We start from the raw sequence: 22,011 nt of genomic DNA on the forward strand, positions 1-22,011 counted from the left end.
ACTGCCTCACTGACGCTCTCGAAGTTGACCTACATAGGAGAAGTTGGCCTTTAAATGAGTCAGGTTGTGGTTTTAGCACTACCTGAATTTCTGAGTCCTTTAAATCACACCACGTCAGATCAAAGAGTGCCTTACAGCTATGCTCTGGCTCTTTGCTTCTTTACTGACTCCTCCTGGTGTGTCTTTGAGCGCTAAGGAGCTGAAAAGCTTTCTGCTTGGAATACCACTGGTGGGTTCATCCTTGGCACAGGATGGTGTCTCTGAGCTCCTCTTGCCTCCGGCTCCTGTTCTGACACCGCTTCCAGACCCTAAAAGCACGCCGGGTCTGGTTATGTCAACAGTGGCCAGACTGTCCTCGCTGACTTGGTACCTGCTCGATATCATGCCTGAATCCAGCTTAGGTGACTACCTCCTCTCTCAGCTTACCACAAGTGAGGCAACATTCTTTGCATTCCTATTTTGGGATAGACTGTGATAATGATTGTGACCCAGGTGATGAGTTCACTCAGACCTATCAGAATGATAACTGGTATGAGAACTTGCAGTAGGCCAGTGGGCTAGACACCTCCACAGAGACAGCTCTTAACTCTCCTCTTGGGCCGGCCACTGAAGAATCAGCATCCTACACCATGGTCATGCGCAGGGCAGCCGTAGTCCTTGATCTTCACCTCCCCACCCTTGAGGTAGAAACTAATGTTCTGACCAAATTTCTGCAGCCGGGCCAGACTCCTTCTGAGCCCTTCCGGCCATTCAACGAGGCTCTTGACAGACACCCTTTTGAGAACTTGGGCCTTGGCTTGCTCTGGCCCATCTGTTTAAAAAAAATAAAGTCGCCAGGCGCCACCACCCTGCACCGGGTGACCTGCTTTCTTTTCGCAGTACACTTCTCCAGAAAGTCTTGTGGTGCAGGCTTCCACCAGCCATTCCAGTCCGAATACTTTTCCTACCATTCCCCCCGATGAGAATCGAAGTGAGTGGAGGCATGCTGAAAGCACATATTTTTGCCCACTAGTTTGGGCCTGCATTCTGTTAATGCTTCCTGTTTGTTGAGCCAGGAAGGTCACTCTCTTTGGGATGCAGTGGAACAAGCCCAGCCCTGGTGGGGTGAAAGACCTTCAGACTGTCCTGGCTCAGGCAGTTCAAGCTGGTTGTGATGTGGCCAAGATCCCAGTTCATTGTGGCTTAGACACCACAGACTCCATCTGACAGGCAATAGGTGCCATCATTGATAGTCGCTTCCATGCATGGCTACACTCAGCTGGGTTCTTTGGTGATTTCCAGTTCTCCCTGATGAGCATGCTCTTTGAAGGGACAAGCCTGACTCTGCCCTCAAATGCTATATAGAGTGTAGGGCCACTACTCGTTCTCTGGGCCTTTCTGCCCTACCTTGCCAACTGCAACAGTTCCAGCACTCTTTTTGTGGCTTCGGCATAGGGATCTCTTATAGCCAGCCTAACCCCCTCAAGGGATCCAGCAGTTTTTCTGGACAGGCAGAGGTGCCCACCACTCCCATGGTCAAAGTCAGCATGCCATTCAGCCAATTGACCACTGCTCCCACTGCCTACATCGCTCCCCACACCCCACCTGCTAAACCTCTTTAGTGTACCCTTACAGGGTCACTGCCAGGTGATGGGACACAGAATCCACCAATTCTATCTGAGTTGGCAGCCGATCACATCAGACAGGTTGGTCCTACGTATTGTACTCAAAGGCTATGCTTTACTCTTCCTTTCGTCATCGCTGCCTCTTTCACCAACGACCAACTTGGGACCACCTCTCCATTTTGCAGCAGGATGTACAAGCCTTTTTTTTTTTTTTTTTTACACCAAAGAAGCTGTTGAGAAAGTGCTAGAAGTAGGGCATAGTATTTCTTCCCTCTGCTTTCTGGTGGCAAAAATATGACTGAGGTCTTCGGCCTATTCTCGATCTGGATCTGCGCCCTCAACGCCTTCTGCTGGAGAAATTCAAGATGTTCACCCTGGCCCAGTTCTTGACTACCTTCGACCCTGGAGGCTGGATGGTGGCATTGAGTGGCATTGAGTTGCAGGATCCCTATTTTCACATATCTATCTTGCTGATCTGTCAGTACTACCTGAGGTTCATGGTGGGAGAGGAGCATTTCCAATTTGTTGTGCTCCCCATTGGTCTCACTAGTGCCCCTCAGGTGTTTCCAAAAGCAATGGGGGTGGTGGCAGCACATCTTTGGAGGTCAGGGGTGCCAGTCTTCCCCCACCTCGAAGACTGGCTGTTAAAAGCTGGCTCGCCTCAGGCAGTCGTCAGTCACCTCCAGACTACGGCAAACCTCCTGTCATCTTTGGGGTTCACCATCAACATGCCAAAGTCACACCTCACTCCTTCTTAAAAACTCCCTTACATGGGAGCAATTTTGGACTCTTAAGTTTTGTGCAGTTCCAGAGGGAAGAGTCTTGGATTTCAGTGATGATCACTTTGAAGCTGCAGGAACTGATGACCTCCTGCGTCCTGCTGGTCGAGCACACCAGATGATATATGTGGGATCTGAAGTCCCAGTGGGCACAACATCAAGGGGTCCCCTCAGACCACGTTCGGATTTCAGAGGATACTGTGAAAGACCTTTAGTGGTGGTTATTGGGGTCAGAGTTAGGCCCTTCTTCACTCAGACTAACAGTGAAGGCCAATGCCTCACTTCTCAGTTGGAGTGGCTGTTTGGTAGAGGTGGAGATCAGAGGAATCTGGCCTTCAACAAAGTCCTAGATCCACATCAGCCATCTGGAGCTGAGGTCCTTCAGCTTGGGGCTTAAAACCTTTGTTCTGCTTATAAAAGTGATGCTGGTAGGGTGCTCACAGACAACACCACTGCCATGTGGTCCTGCAATAAACAGGTGGGTGGGGGGGTCATGGACCCTGTGCCATGCAGCTTTGCGCCTATGGTATTGCTGGGCCATAAAAGGAATGTTCCAGGTGGTGAATGCCCAATGCCAGGACTTCTGTGCGCTGGATTTTCCAAGGTGTCTCTTGTTCTGAGACACGTTCCCCCTTCATTGCTTAGACCCCAAAAGAGCACTGAGCTTTTACATAGATTTCACCAAAGACCATGGGCTGGACAATCAGCTCTTTGTGGGGTTCTCTGGAGTGGAAGAAAAGTCGAGGCAGTGTAAAAGAAAACCATCTTCAGCTGAATTGTACTCTACATTAAAATCTGCTATGCATTGGTTAAAAAGCAGCTTCCGGAAGGACTACACTCTCTCTACCTGGGCCTAAGCTGCTACCAATGTGTTAACACACAGAGTACTGGTCCTAGACATCGGTCAGGTAGCTACTTGGGCATCCCTCCATAGGTGCACAAAGAATTGTCTGGATAGTCAGGTTTGACAAGATGACTGTAGGAGGCTTGCTGTATGGTGTGGCACCCTATATGGAGTCGTGACAACCCTTAGTTATAGTGAATAGGTGTCCAGATAACAAAAGCTCTCTAGGGGTAGCTGAGCTTATCCAAGAGGAATGTAAAGCACCTGCCATACCACCGTAATCAGACAGTAGATCTCTCACAAGAAAGAACCACAAAAGTGGATAAAAAATAAAGGATACCTTATTACAGCACTACTAATAAACTAGCATTGGTATATCTCGCTTTGGAGATGAATACATACAATATAGACACAAAATACCCATGAGAAATAGCATAAAAATACACAGGGCCCTATGGGAGGGCCAAACCATATACTAAAATGGAATATGAAATAGGGACCCCAACCAAGTAAAGTGTGGTAGTTAGCTAGAGGCTGGGGGCAGATAGGAACACCAGATGTAAGTACAGTAAGTGTCGCCAGCAACCAGGTGCAAGGTAGTTACCCACTCAGTTGTCCCATAGGCTAACACAGAGTAGTACACAGTCTGCAAAATCTACCCACTTTTGGGATGACTCACTCTGAGTTTCTTTGAACTTAATCCTATACTCCTCAGTTGAGAGCCCAAACCCATCAATCAGGGCCTCTTTCAAGACCTTTCCATAGAATCCTCTTGGTCTTGTCCAGTGGGGTCAGAGGAAGTACCTGATACCTCCCTTTCCAACACTGGGGGTTCTTCACCCTCTTCATCTAATTCCCTCATTCTATCAGGATTCTGTATGTCATCCTGCATAAATAAATTTAACAGAACAGGTTTGTTAGGGATACTGCCTGTCATAAGTTTCCTAGCTGTACATAGGGCCCTAAGTTCCTTGAATTTAAGACCTCCATACCTAGACTTCTGAGTCTGGTCAGCTCCCTCAACTAAAGACATGGTCTTAGAGTAGTGTATGTGATGCACTTGTAGTACTACAGTAGTCGGACATTAACTCTCACAAGAAAGAACCACAAAAGTGTTGCAAAAATAAAGGCTACTTAATTACAGCTCTACTACTAAACTGGCATTGGTAGATCTTCCTTTGGAGATGTATACACATAATATATACAAAACAATAACCAACAATAACCATCAGAAATATCATACAAAGACACAGAGAACAATGGGAGGGCCAAACCATAGACTAAAAAAATGTAATGCTAAATAGTGACCCCAACCAATGTAGGTGTGGTAGTTAGCTAGGGGCTGGGGGCAGATAGAAACAATGTGTGCAATGTGAGCCCTCCCACCAGAAGCAGATGTTTCAGTTCCAAAGCAGACCAGCAGTGGTTCCAGAGGCCAGAAGATGTCTTGCAGAGAGTTCCTTAGAGAGTCTTGCTTGACGAATCGGAGTACCCACCCACGGGGTAGCCCTTAAGTAACCATTAAAAAGGGTTGGTCACTCTCTGAAGTGACCCACCTATCAGAGCGGGTCAGGGACGTCATCTACCTGGCCTAACCAGTCAGATGCTGCCAGGGGCCTCTGCACATCTTATTTCTAAGATGGCTGAATCAAGCGGCCACCTGGTAGAGCTCTGTGTACCTCCCTAGGAAAAGAGCTGGACAGAAGGGTAGTCACTTGTCTGTCCTTTGTGTAGTTTTGCCCCAGAGTGGGAACTGGGGGCTCCTGAACTGGTGCAACCCGTATTATGCAAGGAGGGCACCAAATGGGCCCTTCAAAGCAGTCTGGTGGTGCTCAGAGTCCACCCCAACCCTGCCCTTAGACACCTAATACACAGGGAGAGGTGGTCACATGTCTCCCTTGCAGGAAATCCACTGTTCTGCTCACCAGCAGGAGGGCAGAGTCAGCAGCAGCATGGGCTAGTAGCTAGACCCCGTAAGGCCGCACAGGCAGAACTGGGAACCCTCTAAGGAACCCCCATAGTACATGCAATTAACACTGAAATCGGTGTAGTTGCATGATTTACAACATCTTTGATACCAAACATGCCTAGATTTGGAGATGCCATTATGTAGGTTTACCACTCCTGTTGACCAGTGTCCACAACATACCTTAAGATGGCTTCCCTGCACTTAGAGTCCAGGAATTGGCCTGGGGTCTGTAGGGGCACCCTCACACTTAATGACATGCACCCTGCTCTTGGGCTGAAGGGCCTACTAGAGTGGTGAATTATAGTGTCTAAGTGCAGTGACCAGGTTAGGGGGTGAAAGGGTGCATGCGCCATTTCACACAGGCCTGCAAACAGTTTGCATAGGCTCCCACGGGTGGCACAATACATTCTGCAGCCCATGGGGGACCCCTGGTGTACCAATGCCCTGGACACCTAAGTACCGTAGACATGGGTGCACCAGTATGCCAATTCTGGGTGTAAAATATTTATCAGCAACCAAATTTAGGGGAGAAAGCACAGTCACTGGGGTCCTGATTAGCAGGATCCCAGTGAGCTGCAGTCTAAACACACAGACATCAGGCAAAAAGGGGGGTTAACTGTGCTAGAAAGATGGCACTTTCCTAGAATGGCCATTTTGCCTGCTTAGTCCTTCAGGACTTTCTGATTTGAGTTCACAGACCTGCCTCCAAATAGAGTATTGCTTTGGTATCTGTTGAAAATGTGAGGAATCTGTGGCTAGATGTCTCTATCAGAAGAACAAGTAACTTACCTCTGGTAATGTTTCTGGTTCAGAATCTATCCATTGTCCGGTTCCTCCCCGACCTTCACATCCTCCTTACTCTGTAGTTGAACTTTATCAATTAATAAGATTCCAAGTCTAGGATTCTGCACACGGACTACCAATTAATTTGCTTTTGAGGCTCTGCTTTTGGGGGTGTGGACAGCCCCGAAAGCAACTAATTATCAAGGCGTTTTCTGTGTACTGCAGCGAATGCAAATAGGTCCGCTGCTCCCCACAACAATTTTTGGCATTATGTTGCCGTGGGCAAATCTGTGACTTTCAAATGTATTCGCTCCTTATCCATCTTTGAAAGCAGAGCCAGCAACCATCTGTTTTTCAGAAGACTGCTGAAAACTTAACACCACAATTGCATAATTTACAGAGGGTTGAATCTGTGAACTTCACCTCTTTGCCGAACTCTTAATTTATCCAAACCTACAGCAGATAGGTGGTCTTCCCTCCTCTCATATAAGTGCCCTCTTCCCCATCCTCAAACCACCATTGAGAATCAAACACGTATGAAGAACATTTCTTGCTGGATTCTCTTCAATGGAGAAGATAATATAATGGGAAATATGACTGCTTTATCTCCTTAGTCACCAGTTCATGCAGTGTTTATCCTTGAACAGTATTAACTAGGTTGGCTATCTGTTTAGAGGCCTAACCCACTGCAGTCATTAGGCACACTTCTTCAAAGGTGTAGTCTATCTGATCTTGTACATGCAAATAAGGTACTGGCTGTTTTTGATCATCATGCAAACGTTATCACAGTGGTCGTCTTATGTGGGTGTTGCGTGTGAATGTTAAATGGTAACAATGTCATGCACAGCTGCTTGTGCTGTGCTCTGAACGAAATAAAGCTAATTAGTAACTAAAGAAGTCAATGAACATTTCCTTACAACTAACATTTTGTAACATTTATTTCTTTTATGTGTTAGGGTCCATTGGAATTGGTGGTGTGGAGTATGTCCTAAATTGTATTCTTGGTACTCAGCCAGAGTCTAACAATTGGCAAGCACTTCTTGGACGGCTCTGTCTCATAGATAGACTATTGTTGGAGTTTCCAGATGAGTTCTATCCACATATAACCAGTGCAGAAGTTTTACAAGCTGAAGCTGTGGTTGACAGGTACTTGCAAAGAGTGTGGCATCCTGAAAATAACGGAGTTTTCTGATGATTGTCTTTCTGAATAAATGCAGATTTAGAAACCGATTTAATTCCACATTTCCTATGTGATTCCAGCTTTTTGTGTCTTTTAAATCTTGGGGTTGAACCATACACTGAATGGATTTCGTGTCGGAATTTAATCAAGGTGTATAGGCCCTTGGAGAATTATATTGACCTATCACACTTGGGGAGCAGTGTTGCTTGGAATGCTTGAAATGGGCTTCCATCTCAGCATTCATACCACAAATAACCTTAACCCACATGCTGTTGCTGTCATGATTGAAGAAAAAGCTATTGAGAAAGATCACAAATGGTTGCTCATAGTAGACATATATTTAGTTAAGGTTTAAAGTTCTGGTGTGTAACCAATTATCAAATCATAGAAACAGTAGCATGACTAGAAGATAGACTGAAATGGGGGAGGTGGACAATGTGCAATTTGAGGAAAACAAAACATCGAACAGTTTATTAAAAATGCTTGTGTTCTGTAGCTGTCACAGACATGTTTTCCCAATTTTTGCAATTTTGCTTACTACACAATGCTCTTGTTAATTCATTCTGCACATTTCAAATCTGTAAGCACAGTGTGTGCAAAGTGTTTATATTTTAACACAATCAATCTCTTGTTTCACGTTAAATGATTGTATGCCTCTATATATTTGGATTCTGGTTAATTGAGTGCATGTTTTCTGTGGGCTGAAACTTCTTTGAGCTGTAGTCTGCAGTGAGTTTCGAAGCATTCTCAGCACTAAGCATTGTTTACAAACCATTCTAATAACCTGCAGTGGGTCACTGTTAAGATTACGTAAGTGTAATAAAAACTACAGAGAAAGTGTATAAACAACTATGTTCCTATTTTTCTTTGTGCATCACATTTACCACAGCCATTAAGGCATATGTAAGGAAATGCCTCCTTGGCATGGTTGCCCCCTGACTTTTTGCCTTTGCTGATGCTATGTTTACAATTGAAAGTGTGCTGAGGCCTGCTAACCAGGCCCCAGCACCAGTGTTCTTTCCCTAACCTGTACTTTTGTATCCACAATTGGCAGACCCTGGCATCCAGATAAGTCCCTTGTAACTGGTACTTCTGGTACCAAGGGCCCTGATGCCAAGGAAGGTCTCTAAGGGCTGCAGCATGTCTTATGCCACCCTGGGGACCTCTCACTCAGCACAGACACACTGCTTGCCAGCTTGTGTGTGCTAGTGAGGACAAAACGAGTAAGTCGACATGGCACTCCCCTCAGGGTGCCATGCCAGCCTCTCACTACCTATGCAGTATAGGTAAGACACCCCTCTAGCAGGCCTTACAGCCCTAAGGCAGGGTGCACTATACCATAGGTGAGGGTACCAGTGCATGAGCATGGTACCCCTACAGTGTCTAAACAAAACCTTAGACATTGTAAGTGCAGGGTAGCCATAAGAGTATATGGTCTGGGAGTCGGTCAAACACGAACTCCACAGCACCATAATGGCTACACTGAAAACTGGGAAGTTTGGTATCAAACTTCTCAGCACAATAAATGCACACTGATGCCAGTGTACATTTTATTGCAAAATACACCCCAGAGGGCACCTTAGAGGTGCCCCCTGAAACTTAACCGACTATCTGTGTAGGCTGACTAGTTCCAGCAGCCTGCCACACTAGAGACATGTTGCTGGCCCCATGGGGAGAGTGCCTTTGTCACTCTGAGGCCAGTAACAAAGCCTGCACTGGGTGGAGATGCTAACACCTCCCCCAGGCAGGAGCTGTAACACCTGGCGGTGAGCCTCAAAGGCTCACCCCTTTGTCACAGCACCGCAGGACACTCCAGCTAGTGGAGTTGCCCGCCCCCTCCGGCCCGGCCCCCACTTTTGGCGGCAAGGCCGGAGAAAATAATGAGAATAACAAGGAGGAGTCACTGGCCAGTCAGGACAGCCCCTAAGGTGTCCTGAGCTGAGGTGACTCTAACTTTTAGAAATCCTCCATCTTGCAGATGGAGGATTCCCCCAATAGGGTTAGGATTGTGACCCCCTCCCCTTGGGAGGAGACACAAAGAGGGTGTACCCACCCTCAGGGCTAGTAGCCATTGGCTACTAACCCCCCAGACCTAAACACACCCTTAAATTTAGTATTTAAGGGCTACCCTGAACCCTAGAAAATTAGATTCCTGCAACTACAAGAAGAAGGACTGCCTAGCTGAAAACCCCTGCAGAGGAAGACCAGAAGACGACTACTGCCTTGGCTCCAGAAACTCACCGGCCTGTCTCCTGCCTTCCAAAGATCCTGCTCCAGCGACGCCTTCCAAAGGGACCAGCGACCTCGACATCCTCTGAGGACTGCCCCTGCTTCGAAAAGACAAGAAACTCCCGAGGACAGCGGACCTGCTCCAAGAAAGGCTGCAACTTTGTTTCCAGCAGCCTTGAAAGAACCCTGCAAGCTCCCCGCAAGAAGCGTGAGACTTGCAACACTGCACCCGGCGACCCCGACTCGGCTGGTGGAGATCCAACACCTCAGGAGGGACCCCAGGACTACTCGGATACTGTGAGTACCAAAACCTGTCCCCCCTGAGCCCCCACAGCGCCGCCTGCAGAGGGAATCCCGAGGCTTCCCCTGACCGCGACTCTTTGAATCCAAAGTCCCGACGCCTGGGAGAGACCCTGCACCCGCAGCCCCCAGGACCTGAAGGACCGGACTTTCACTGGAGAAGTGACCTCCAGGAGTCCCTCTCCCTTGCCCAAGTGGAGGTTTCCCCGAGGAACCCCCCCCTTGCCTGCCTGCAGCGCTGAAGAGATCCCGAGATCTCTCATAGACTAACATTGCGAACCCGACGCCTGTTTCTACACTGCACCCGGCCGCCCCCGCGCCGCTGAGGGTGAAATTTCTGTGTGGACTTGTGTCCCCCCCGGTGCCCTACAAAACCCCCCTGGTCTGCCCTCCGAAGACGCGGGTACTTACCTGCAAGCAGACCGGAACCAGGGCACCCCCTTCTCTCCATTCTAGCCTATGCGTTTTGGGCACCACTTTGAACTCTACACCTGACCGGCCCTGAGCTGCTGGTGTGGTGACTTTGGGGTTGCTCTGAACCCCCAACGGTGGGCTACCTTGGACCAAGAACTGAACCCTGTAAGTGTCTTACTTACCTGGTAAAACTAACAAAAACTTACCTCCCCCAGGAACTGTGAAAATTGCACTGTGTCCACTTTTGAAATAGCTATTTGTGAATAACTTGAAAAGTATACATGCAATTGAAATGATTCAAAGTTCCTAATGTACTTACCTGCAATACCTTTCAAACAAGATATTACATGTTAAATTTGAACCTGTGGTTCTTAAAATAAACTAAGAAAAGATATTTTTCTATAACAAAACCTATTGGCTGGATTTGTCTCTGAGTGTGTGTACCGCATTTATTGTCTATGTGTATGTACAACAAATGCTTAACACTACTCCTTGGATAAGCCTACTGCTCGACCACACTACCACAAAATAGAGCATTAGTATTATCTATTTTTACCACTATTTTACCTCTAAGGGGAACCCTTGGACTCTGTGCATGCTATTCCTTACTTTGAAATAGCACATACAGAGCCAACTTCCTACATTGGTGGATCAGCGGTGGGGTACAAGACTTTGCATTTGCTGGACTACTCAGCCAATACCTGATCACACGACAAATTCCAAAATTGTCATTAGAAATTGATTTTTGCAATTTGAAAAGTTTTCTAAATTCTTAAAAGACCTGCTAGGGCCTTGTGTTAGATCCTGTTTAGCATTTCTTTTAGAGTTTAAAAGTTTGTAAAAGTTTGAATTAGATTCTAGAACCAGTTGTAGATTCTTAAAAAGTATTCCAACTTTTAGAAGCAAAATGTCTAGCACAGATGTGACTGTGGTGGAACTCGACACCACACCTTACCTCCATCTTAAGATGAGCGAGCTAAGGTCACTCTGTAAAATAAAGAAAATAACAATGGGCCCCAAACCTACCAAAATACAGCTCCAGGAGCTTTTGGCAGAGTTTGAAAAGGCCAACCCCTCTGAGGGTGGCAACTCAGAGGAAGAGGATAGTGACTTGGAGGAAAATTCCCCCCTACCAGTCCTATCTAGGGAGAACAGGGTCCCTCAAACCCTGACTCCAAAAATAATAGTCAGAGATGCTGGTTCCCTCACAGGAGAGACCAACACCTCTGAAATCACTGAGGATAACCCCAGTGAAGAGGACATCCAGTTAGCCAGGATGGCCAAAAGATTGGCTTTGGAAAGACAGATCCTAGCCATAGAGAGGGAAAGACAAGAGATGGGCCTAGGACCCATCAATGGTGGCAGCAACATAAATAGGGTCAGAGATTCTCCTGACATGTTGAAAATCCCTAAAGGGATTGTAACTAAATATGAAGATGGTGATGACATCACCAAATGGTTCACAGCGTTTGAGAGGGCTTGTGTAACCAGAAAAGTGAACAGATCTCACTGGGGTGCTCTCCTTTGGGAAATGTTCACAGGAAAGTGTAGGGATAGACTCCTCACACTCTCTGGACAAGATGCAGAATCTTATGACCTCATGAAGGGTACCCTGATTGAGGGCTTTGGATTCTCCACTGAGGAGTATAGGATTAGATTCAGGGGGGCTCAAAAATCCTCGAGCCAGACCTGGGTTGACTTTGTAGACTACTCAGTGAAAACACTAGATGGTTGGATTCAAGGCAGTGGTGTAAGTAATTATGATGGGCTGTACAATTTATTTGTGAAAGAACACCTGTTAAGTAATTGTTTCAATGATAAACTGCATCAGCATCTGGTAGACCTAGGACCAATTTCTCCCCAAGAATTGGGAAAGAAGGCAGACCATTGGGTCAAGACAAGGGTGTCCAAGACTTCAACAGGGGGTGACCAAAAGAAAGGGGCCACAAAGACTCCCCAGGGGAAGAGTGATGAGACAACCAAAACTAAAAATAGTAAAGAGTCTTCTACAGTCCCCCAAAAACCTGCACAGGAGGGTGGGCCCAGAGCCTCTTCACAAAACAATGGGTACAAGGGTAAAAACTTTGATCCCAAAAAGGCCTGGTGTCATAGCTGTAAACAGCATGGACACCAAACTGGAGACAAGGCCTGTCCCAAGAAAGGTTCCACTCCAAACTCCCATCCAGGTAACACTGGTATGGCTAGTCTCCAAGTGGGATCAACAGTGTGCCCAGAGCAAATCAGGGTCCACACTGAAGCTACTCTAGTTTCTGAGGGTGGGGTGGATTTAGCCACACTAGCTGTCTGGCCGCCTAACATGCAAAAATACAGACAGCAACTCTTAATTAATGGGACTAGAATAGAGGGCCTGAGGGATACAGGTGCCAGTGTCACCATGGTGACAGAGAAACTGGTTTCCCCTGGCCAATACCTGACTGGAAAAACTTACACAGTCACCAACGCTGACAATCAGAGAAAAGTACATCCCATGGCAATGGTTACTTTAGAATGGGGAGGGGTCAATGGCCTGAAACAGGTGGTGGTCTCCTCAAATATCCCAGTGGACTGTCTGCTTGGAAATGACCTGGAGTCCTCAGCATGGGCTGAGGTAGAACTAAAAAGCCATGCAGCAATGCTGGGTATCCCTGAACTGGTGTGTGTGAAAACAAGAGCACAATGCAAGGCACAGGGTGAACAAGTAGAGCTGGAGTCTGGAAGAATGGCCCAGCCTACCAAGAGGAAAGGAAAGTCAGTTGGGAACCCAACTGCAACACAGCAAAAGAAAGGGAACCTCTCTTCTCAGGAAGAAGTTCTGCCCTCTGAGGGAACTGAGCCTTTGGAGCTTGAACCTTATCAGGTTGAGCTCTTAGGCCCAGGGGGACCCTCAAGGGAGGAGCTGTGTAAGGGACAAGAAACCTGTCCCTCTCTTGAAGGCCTTAGGCAGCAAGCTGCTGAAGAGTCCAAGGGCAAGAAAAATGGAACACATAGGGTCTATTGGGAAGATGGACTCCTGTACACTGAGGCCAGAGACCCCAAACCTGGTGCCACTAGGAGAGTGGTAGTGCCTCAGCTGTTCAGAGAGTTCATCCTAACATTGACCCATGACATTCCCCTTGCTGGACATTTGGGACAAACCAAGACGTGGGAGAGGCTAGTCAACCACTTCTACTGGCCCAATATGTCCAACATGGTTAAGGAGTTTTGCCTCTCCTGCCCCACCTGTCAAGCCAGTGGTAAGACAGGTGGGCACCCAAAGGCCCCCCTCATTCCACTTCCAGTGGTGGGGGTCCCCTTTGAAAGAGTGGGTGTGGACATAGTTGGTCCACTAGAACCTCCCACAGCCTCAGGAAATATGTATATCCTGGTAGTAGTGGATCATGCTACCAGGTATCCTGAAGCTATTCCCCTTAGGTCGACTACTGCCCCTGCAGTAGCCAAGGCCCTCATTGGTATCTTTACCAGAGTGGGTTTCCCTAAGGAGGTGGTGTCTGACAGAGGTACCAACTTCATGTCAGCATACCTGAAACATATGTGGAATGAGTGTGGAGTGACTTATAAATTCACTACACCTTACCATCCACAAACTAATGGCTTAGTTGAGAGATTCAACAAGACATTAAAGGGCATGATCATGGGGCTCCCAGAAAAACTCAAAAGGAGATGGGATGTCCTCTTGCCATGTCTGCTTTTCGCTTACAGAGAGGTGCCACAGAAGGGAGTAGGATTCTCACCCTTTGAACTTCTGTTTGGTCATCCTGTAAGAGGACCACTTGCTCTTGTTAAAGAAGGCTGGGAGAGACCTCTCCATGAGCCTAAACAAGACATAGTGGACTATGTACTTGGCCTTCGCTCTAGAATGGCAGAGTACATGGAAAAGGCAACCAAAAACCTTGAGGCCAGCCAACAGCTCCAGAAGTTTTGGTATGACCAAAAGGCTGCACTGGTTGAGTTCCAACCAGGGCAGAAAGTCTGGGTTCTGGAGCCTGTGGCTCCCAGGGCACTCCAGGACAAATGGAGTGGCCCTTACCCAGTACTAGAAAGGAAGAGTCAGGTCACCTACCTGGTGGACCTGGGCACAAGCAGGAGCCCCAAGAGGGTGATCCATGTGAACCGCCTTAAGCTCTTCCATGACAGGGCTGATGTGAATCTGTTGATGGTAACAGATGAGGATCAGGAGGCAGAGAGTGAACCTCTCCCTGATCTTCTGTCATCAGACCCAAAAGATGGCACAGTAGATGGAGTGATCTACTCAGACACCCTCTCTGGCCAACAGCAAGCTGATTGTAGGAGAGTCCTACAACAGTTTCCTGAACTCTTCTCCTTAACCCCTGGTCAGACACACCTGTGTACCCATGATGTGGACACAGGAGACAGCATGCCTGTCAAGAACAAAATCTTTAGACAATCTGACCATGTTAAGGAAAGCATCAAGGTGGAAGTCCACAAGATGCTGGAATTGGGAGTAATTGAGCGCTCTGACAGCCCCTGGGCTAGCCCAGTGGTCTTAGTCCCCAAACCTCACACCAAAGATGGAAAGAAAGAGATGAGGTTCTGTGTGGACTACAGAGGGCTCAATTCTGTCACCAAGACAGATGCTCATCCAATTCCAAGAGCTGATGAGCTCATAGATAAATTAGGTGCTGCCAAATTCTTAAGTACCTTTGACTTGACAGCAGGGTACTGGCAAATAAAAATGGCACCTGGAGCAAAAGAGAAAACTGCATTCTCCACACCTGATGGGCATTATCAGTTTACTGTTATGCCCTTTGGTTTAAAGAATGCCCCTGCCACCTTCCAAAGGTTGGTGAATCAAGTCCTTGCTGGCTTGGAGTCCTTTAGCACAGCTTATCTTGGTGATATTGCTGTCTTTAGCTCCACCTGGCAGGATCACCTGGTCCACCTGAAGAAGGTTTTGAAGGCTCTGCAATCTGCAGGCCTCTCTATCAAGGCATCCAAATGCCAGATAGGGCAGGGAACTGTGGTTTACTTGGGCCACCTTGTAGGTGGAGGCCAAGTTCAGCCACTCCAACCCAAGATCCAGACTATTCTGGACTGGGTAGCTCCAAAAACCCAGACTCAAGTCAGGGCATTCCTTGGCTTGACTGGGTATTACAGGAGGTTTGTGAAGGGATATGGATCCATTGTGACAGCCCTCACTGAACTCACCTCCAAGAAAATGCCCAAGAAAGTGAACTGGACTGTGGAATACCAACAGGCCTTTGACACCCTGAAACAAGCAATGTGCTCAGCACCAGTTCTAAAAGCTCCAGACTATTCTAAGCAGTTCATTGTGCAGACTGATGCCTCTGAACATGGGATAGGGGCAGTTTTGTCCCAAACAAATGATGATGGCCTTGACCAGCCTGTTGCTTTCATTAGCAGGAGGTTACTCCCCAGGGAGCAGCGTTGGAGTGCCATTGAGAGGGAGGCCTTTGCTGTGGTTTGGTCCCTGAAGAAGCTGAGACCATACCTCTTTGGGACTCACTTCCTAGTTCAAACTGACCACAGACCTCTCAAATGGCTGATGCAAATGAAAGGTGAAAATCCTAAACTGTTGAGGTGGTCCATCTCCCTACAGGGAATGGACTTTATAGTGGAACACAGACCTGGGACTGCCCATGCCAATGCAGATGGCCTTTCCAGGTTCTTCCACTTAGAAAATGAAGACTCTCTTGGGAAAGGTTAGTCTCATCCTCTTTCGTTTGGGGGGGGGGGGGTTGTGTAAGGAAATGCCTCCTTGGCATGGTTGCCCCCTGACTTTTTGCCTTTGCTGATGCTATGTTTACAATTGAAAGTGTGCTGAGGCCTGCTAACCAGGCCCCAGCACCAGTGTTCTTTCCCTAACCTGTACTTTTGTATCCACAATTGGCAGACCCTGGCATCCAGATAAGTCCCTTGTAACTGGTACTTCTGGTACCAAGGGCCCTGATGCCAAGGAAGGTCTCTAAGGGCTGCAGCATGTCTTATGCCACCCTGGGGACCTCTCACTCAGCACAGACACACTGCTTGCCAGCTTGTGTGTGCTAGTGAGGACAAAACGAGTAAGTCGACATGGCACTCCCCTCAGGGTGCCATGCCAGCCTCTCACTGCCTATGCAGTATAGGTAAGACACCCCTGTAGCAGGCCTTACAGCCCTAAGGCAGGGTGCACTATACCATAGGTGAGGGTACCAGTGCATGAGCATGGTACCCCTACAGTGTCTAAACAAAACCTTAGACATTGTAAGTGCAGGGTAGCCATAAGAGTATATGGTCTGGGAGTCGGTCAAACACGAACTCCACAGCACCATAATGGCTACACTGAAAACTGGGAAGTTTGGTATCAAACTTCTCAGCACAATAAATGCACACTGATGCCAGTGTACATTTTATTGCAAAATACACCCCAGAGGGCACCTTAGAGGTGCCCCCTGAAACTTAACCGACTATCTGTGTAGGCTGACTAGTTCCAGCAGCCTGCCACACTAGAGACATGTTGCTGGCCCCATGGGGAGAGTGCCTTTGTCACTCTGAGGCCAGTAACAAAGCCTGCACTGGGTGGAGATGCTAACACCTCCCCCAGGCAGGAGCTGTAACACCTGGCGGTGAGCCTCAAAGGCTCACCCCTTTGTCACAGCACCGCAGGACACTCCAGCTAGTGGAGTTGCCCGCCCCCTCCGGCCCGGCCCCCACTTTTGGCGGCAAGGCCGGAGAAAATAATGAGAATAACAAGGAGGAGTCACTGGCCAGTCAGGACAGCCCCTAAGGTGTCCTGAGCTGAGGTGACTCTAACTTTTAGAAATCCTCCATCTTGCAGATGGAGGATTCCCCCAATAGGGTTAGGATTGTGACCCCCTCCCCTTGGGAGGAGACACAAAGAGGGTGTACCCACCCTCAGGGCTAGTAGCCATTGGCTACTAACCCCCCAGACCTAAACACACCCTTAAATTTAGTATTTAAGGGCTACCCTGAACCCTAGAAAATTAGATTCCTGCAACTACAAGAAGAAGGACTGCCTAGCTGAAAACCCCTGCAGAGGAAGACCAGAAGACGACTACTGCCTTGGCTCCAGAAACTCACCGGCCTGTCTCCTGCCTTCCAAAGATCCTGCTCCAGCGACGCCTTCCAAAGGGACCAGCGACCTCGACATCCTCTGAGGACTGCCCCTGCTTCGAAAAGACAAGAAACTCCCGAGGACAGCGGACCTGCTCCAAGAAAGGCTGCAACTTTGTTTCCAGCAGCCTTGAAAGAACCCTGCAAGCTCCCCGCAAGAAGCGTGAGACTTGCAACACTGCACCCGGCGACCCCGACTCGGCTGGTGGAGATCCAACACCTCAGGAGGGACCCCAGGACTACTCGGATACTGCGAGTACCAAAACCTGTCCCCCCTGAGCCCCCACAGCGCCGCCTGCAGAGGGAATCCCGAGGCTTCCCCTGACCGCGACTCTTTGAATCCAAAGTCCCGACGCCTGGGAGAGACCCTGCACCCGCAGCCCCCAGGACCTGAAGGACCGGACTTTCACTGGAGAAGTGACCCCCAGGAGTCCCTCTCCCTTGCCCAAGTGGAGGTTTCCCCGAGGAATACCCCCCTTGCCTGCCTGCAGCGCTGAAGAGATCCCGAGATCTCTCATAGACTAACATTGCAAACCCGACGCCTGTTTCTACACTGCACCCGGCCGCCCCCGCGCCGCTGAGGGTGAAATTTCTGTGTGGACTTGTGTCCCCCCCGGTGCCCTACAAAACCCCCCTGGTATGCCCTCCGAAGACGCGGGTACTTACCTGCAAGCAGACCGGAACCGGGGCACCCCCTTCTCTCCATTCTAGCCTATGCGTTTTGGGCACCACTTTGAACTCTACACCTGACCGGCCCTGAGCTGCTGGTGTGGTGACTTTGGGGTTGCTCTGAACCCCCAACGGTGGGCTACCTTGGACCAAGAACTGAACCCTGTAAGTGTCTTACTTACCTGGTAAAACTAACAAAAACTTACCTCCCCCAGGAACTGTGAAAATTGCACTAAGTGTCCACTTTTGAAATAGCTATTTGTGAATAACTTGAAAAGTATACATGCAATTGAAATGATTCAAAGTTCCTAATGTACTTACCTGCAATACCTTTCAAACAAGATATTACATGTTAAATTTCAACCTGTGGTTCTTAAAATAAACTAAGAAAATATATTTTTCTATAACAAAACCTATTGGCTGGATTTGTCTCTGAGTGTGTGTACCTCATTTATTGTCTATGTGTATGTACAACAAATGCTTAACACTACTCCTTGGATAAGCCTACTGCTCGACCACACTACCACAAAATAGAGCATTAGTATTATCTATTTTTACCACTATTTTACCTCTAAGGGGAACCCTTGGACTCTGTGCATGCTATTCCTTACTTTGAAATAGCACATACAGAGCCAACTTCCTACAGCATAGAAATGGAGCAATACTTGATTTGTGGTATACTAACTGTTTTCTTCATTTACTTTTATACAGGTATAAGAAGCTGCTCTCACTTTTGAAGTTTGCTCTCCAGTCCATAGACAATTCTCACTCCATGGTTGGAAAGCTGTCACGGAGGGTGTTCCTGAGTGCCGCCAGAATGGTTGCAAGAGTGCCGCATGTCTACGTGAAACTGTTGGATATGTTGAGTGTGACTAGCTCAACCCATTATGCACGAATGCGTCGCCGTTTGATGGCCATTGCAGAAGAAATGGAAATAGTTGAAGCCATCCAAATGGGCATTCAAAATGTACAAACATTTGTAGGGAGACATGATGGCTTTGAGCAGCTGTCTGCTCCAGCAAACTCCCCTGAAATGTCATCAAATAATTCCCCTCTTAATACGGTTCAGTTGACGGGGAGAATTGGAACTGCACTGAACAATGTGAAACTAAGTGCCAGCCCAGAGGACATGAATACAGTGACTGGCATTTCTTCTGGTTCTTCTCTTTCTTCGGGTCCCACAGAGCAACCAAAGCCAGCAATTCAGACAAAGCGCAGACCTATTAGTCAATGTTTGAACTCTCCATCGTCTGCTCATTCCCCATCACCATTCCCAACATTACCTTCTCCTTCTACTCCATCTGTAGCAGCTGGTCCTGTAACAGATGTTGCTAAATCGAGACCTCAGGCATTTGTTCCTTGTAAAATAACTTCAGCATCCCCTCAAACCCAGAGACGGCTTTCCCTACAAATTCAAAACAATTCTTCAGGAAGTAAAGAACCTGATAAGCTTTCTCCCATTTTCACACAGGCACGACCCATGCCATCCAGTCATATACACAGGCCAAAGCCATCTCGGCCTTTACCTGGCGACATGGGCAAGCATGAGGAGGTTTCTAAAAACAATTTGACTCTTGACTTGAATCTTTCACACTGTGATGATGGTGGTGGTGGTGGTGGTGGTGGTAGTAGTAGTTGTACTGGAAGTGCTGTTATACCTAGCAGTGACTCTGTATTCACACCAGTAGATGAAAAGGGTCAGCTAAATGTGAACTCCGAGCTCCATTCGAGTATTGAGGACCTGCTGGAAGCATCCATGCCAGAAAGTGGCAGCACGGTTACATTCAAGTCCGAAGTTGCAGTTCTTTCTCCAGAACAGGCTGAAAGTGACGATACCTACAAAGATGATGTTGACCATAATCAAAAGTGCAAGGAAAAGATGGAAGCTGAAGAGGAAGAAGCATTGAATATTGCAATGGCATTGTCTGCATCTCAAGATGCTCTTCCAGTTATTCCACAGCTACAGGTCGAAAATGGAGAAGATATCATAATTATTCAGAAGGATGTAAGTATATGGATCCCTTTATATTTATGTACTCTTATTTAAAGCAAGTATGAAGATATTTGTAATTCCTTATTAGAAAGTGTTCTCGGTGCCCCTTTCTGCTCCTTTGTTTATGGATTGTAAAAAGCCTGAGTTTTGTTATTGTTTCTGAAAGGTATCAGCATTTCAAGTGTGTATGGGTAGAAAGTAAACCATTATGTTCAGTTAAGCAGCCGATGGCATAAATAATAAACTCCTTAGTATAGCGGATCTTTGTGAGATCATTCACAAGTGCTGAGTTTATTGATATTTTCACATATTTGTGTTTAAATGCTGTTGTCAACCTAGTTGCTAAAAATATATTGTACATCTCTGTTTCAAACCAAGATTCAAAGCTTGTGTGGCGTTTGATAGAGAGGGAAAGCAAGTCCCTAAAATGTATGAAATGTTCCCACGACTTAACATACGTTTTCAAATGCCCTCAACGGTATGCAGTACTTTTTGCAACGGATCAGCCTTTTTAAGATCTTCATTGTAGTACGCCGGTCTTAGCATCTGGCATTTGTTGTGACCTTAGAATATATATGCATCATCCAAGTAAAGCTAGAGTGCCAGTGGAGATAAACAGCTGAAGCTACATTTAAAAGTCACCCTGCAAACAGTATCCAGTGTTATTAGCTCAATTTCTTCATTGAATGAAACATGCCCATTGAGATTGAAATCCAGTCATCGAAAAGAAAGAGGCTTCTGACAGTAAATGATTCACCCATACTATTCAAGTGGCTCTTAACCTAACAACTGCTGTCTGCAGATTGTGTAGTTTTAATCAGGTGGAGGACCTACTGGAGGAAGACAATATTATGATTATTTTGTTTAAACCACATAAAGATTACAAGAGGTCCCAGCATACAGGTCATTTGTCCACACTGAATGTGGACACATTTTAAGTGAAAATTAAAGCTAACCGAATGCAAACTATAATGAATTCTAAAATACTTATCAGCTTACAGAGGCCGTTTTACATCGGAGAGAACCTAGATAAAAACAATTACATTAATATGAATATATCCTGAAACGCTGCCACATTTTGAGAGCCGTTTTGCAGCATTCTTAGTATGGTTCAGAAAAATAAAATGACCTTTTTTTTATTTTTTATTATTAACTATTTGTTCACAAGAACATGGTGAGTGTAGACTCCCAGACTAGGAGCCACAGTTAGTTACTCAGTGAGGTGTCATCAATCGCCTGATTAGTGATTAAGGATTTCGATATGGAGGCATTGTGATTGTGCCGTAGTCCTGGCCCAGGCATCCACTCACTCATTTTTTTTTTCTCCAGCATCAGAGAAGGCCCTTCACATACTGGATGTTCAAAAAGTGATAATGTAACATCTAGTAAAGACAAAACCATCCAGAAAGGAGAAAAATTTGTTGTATCCTTCGCACACTCAAGGGAAAGGCTCTCCTGTCATTAAAGGAACTACAGCAAGATGGGTTGTACAGACAATACAATACTGTCACAATACAGGAGCAACACTCAAAGACCGTAGGCAAACTAATCAAGGAAGACTTGAGCAACACTCCTGGGAAACATGGTACTGGATGAAATTTGTGCAGCACTTGGCACACACTTTCGCAAAGCATTACTGTGTGAACATTCAAGACAATGAGGCGGAAGTGGGACAAAGACTACTGAAACATTTGTTTATAAACACACACTCTAAAGTACCTAGCCTACCCACAAAACAAAATAACGCTATATAATCCATGCACAGGTTGTTTGTCGGAACCACGCAGTCCTTTACCATGCGTGTGTTACAATGAGAATGCCATTGCTATGCATAGTCCTTACCACGCATGCCTTTACAATGAAGTATGTTGTAAAAGCATGTGTTTTAAAGGCATATGTGTGGTAGAGGCCCTAGCGTGACTCCCACCCCCGTCATTCTAAAAATAAATAGCCCTCCCTCACCCTGAACCCTAAATTAGTCCAACCCTATTCCCCCCAGCCCTAAAATAGTCTTCCCGCTCTAAGCCCAAAAACTGACCCTGCCCTAAAACCTAATCCCGCCCATGGCCTAAAACAATACTTCTACACCTGCAATCCCCCCCCCGCCCTATGCCTTAAAACCTAATCCCGCCCCCTCCCTAAAACAGTACACACC

At 47.0% G+C, this 22,011-nt stretch overlaps 1 protein-coding gene across 1 annotated transcript in view; it reads left to right on the forward strand.

Annotated features, from left to right (window-relative positions):
- Nucleotides 1–22,011, forward strand: part of MAP3K1 (mitogen-activated protein kinase kinase kinase 1) — a 416,577-nt gene that overhangs the window by 260,300 nt on the left and 134,266 nt on the right. The window contains exons 13-14 of the mRNA XM_069222317.1: nt 6,936–7,125; nt 18,575–19,868. Of these exons, the coding sequence (XP_069078418.1) occupies nt 6,936–7,125; nt 18,575–19,868 (1,484 nt within the window). The remainder of the gene's footprint in view (nt 1–6,935; nt 7,126–18,574; nt 19,869–22,011) is intronic.

The sequence above is a fragment of the Pleurodeles waltl genome, chromosome 1_1, assembly GCF_031143425.1.
Source record: "Pleurodeles waltl isolate 20211129_DDA chromosome 1_1, aPleWal1.hap1.20221129, whole genome shotgun sequence".
NCBI lineage: Eukaryota > Metazoa > Chordata > Amphibia > Caudata > Salamandridae > Pleurodeles > Pleurodeles waltl.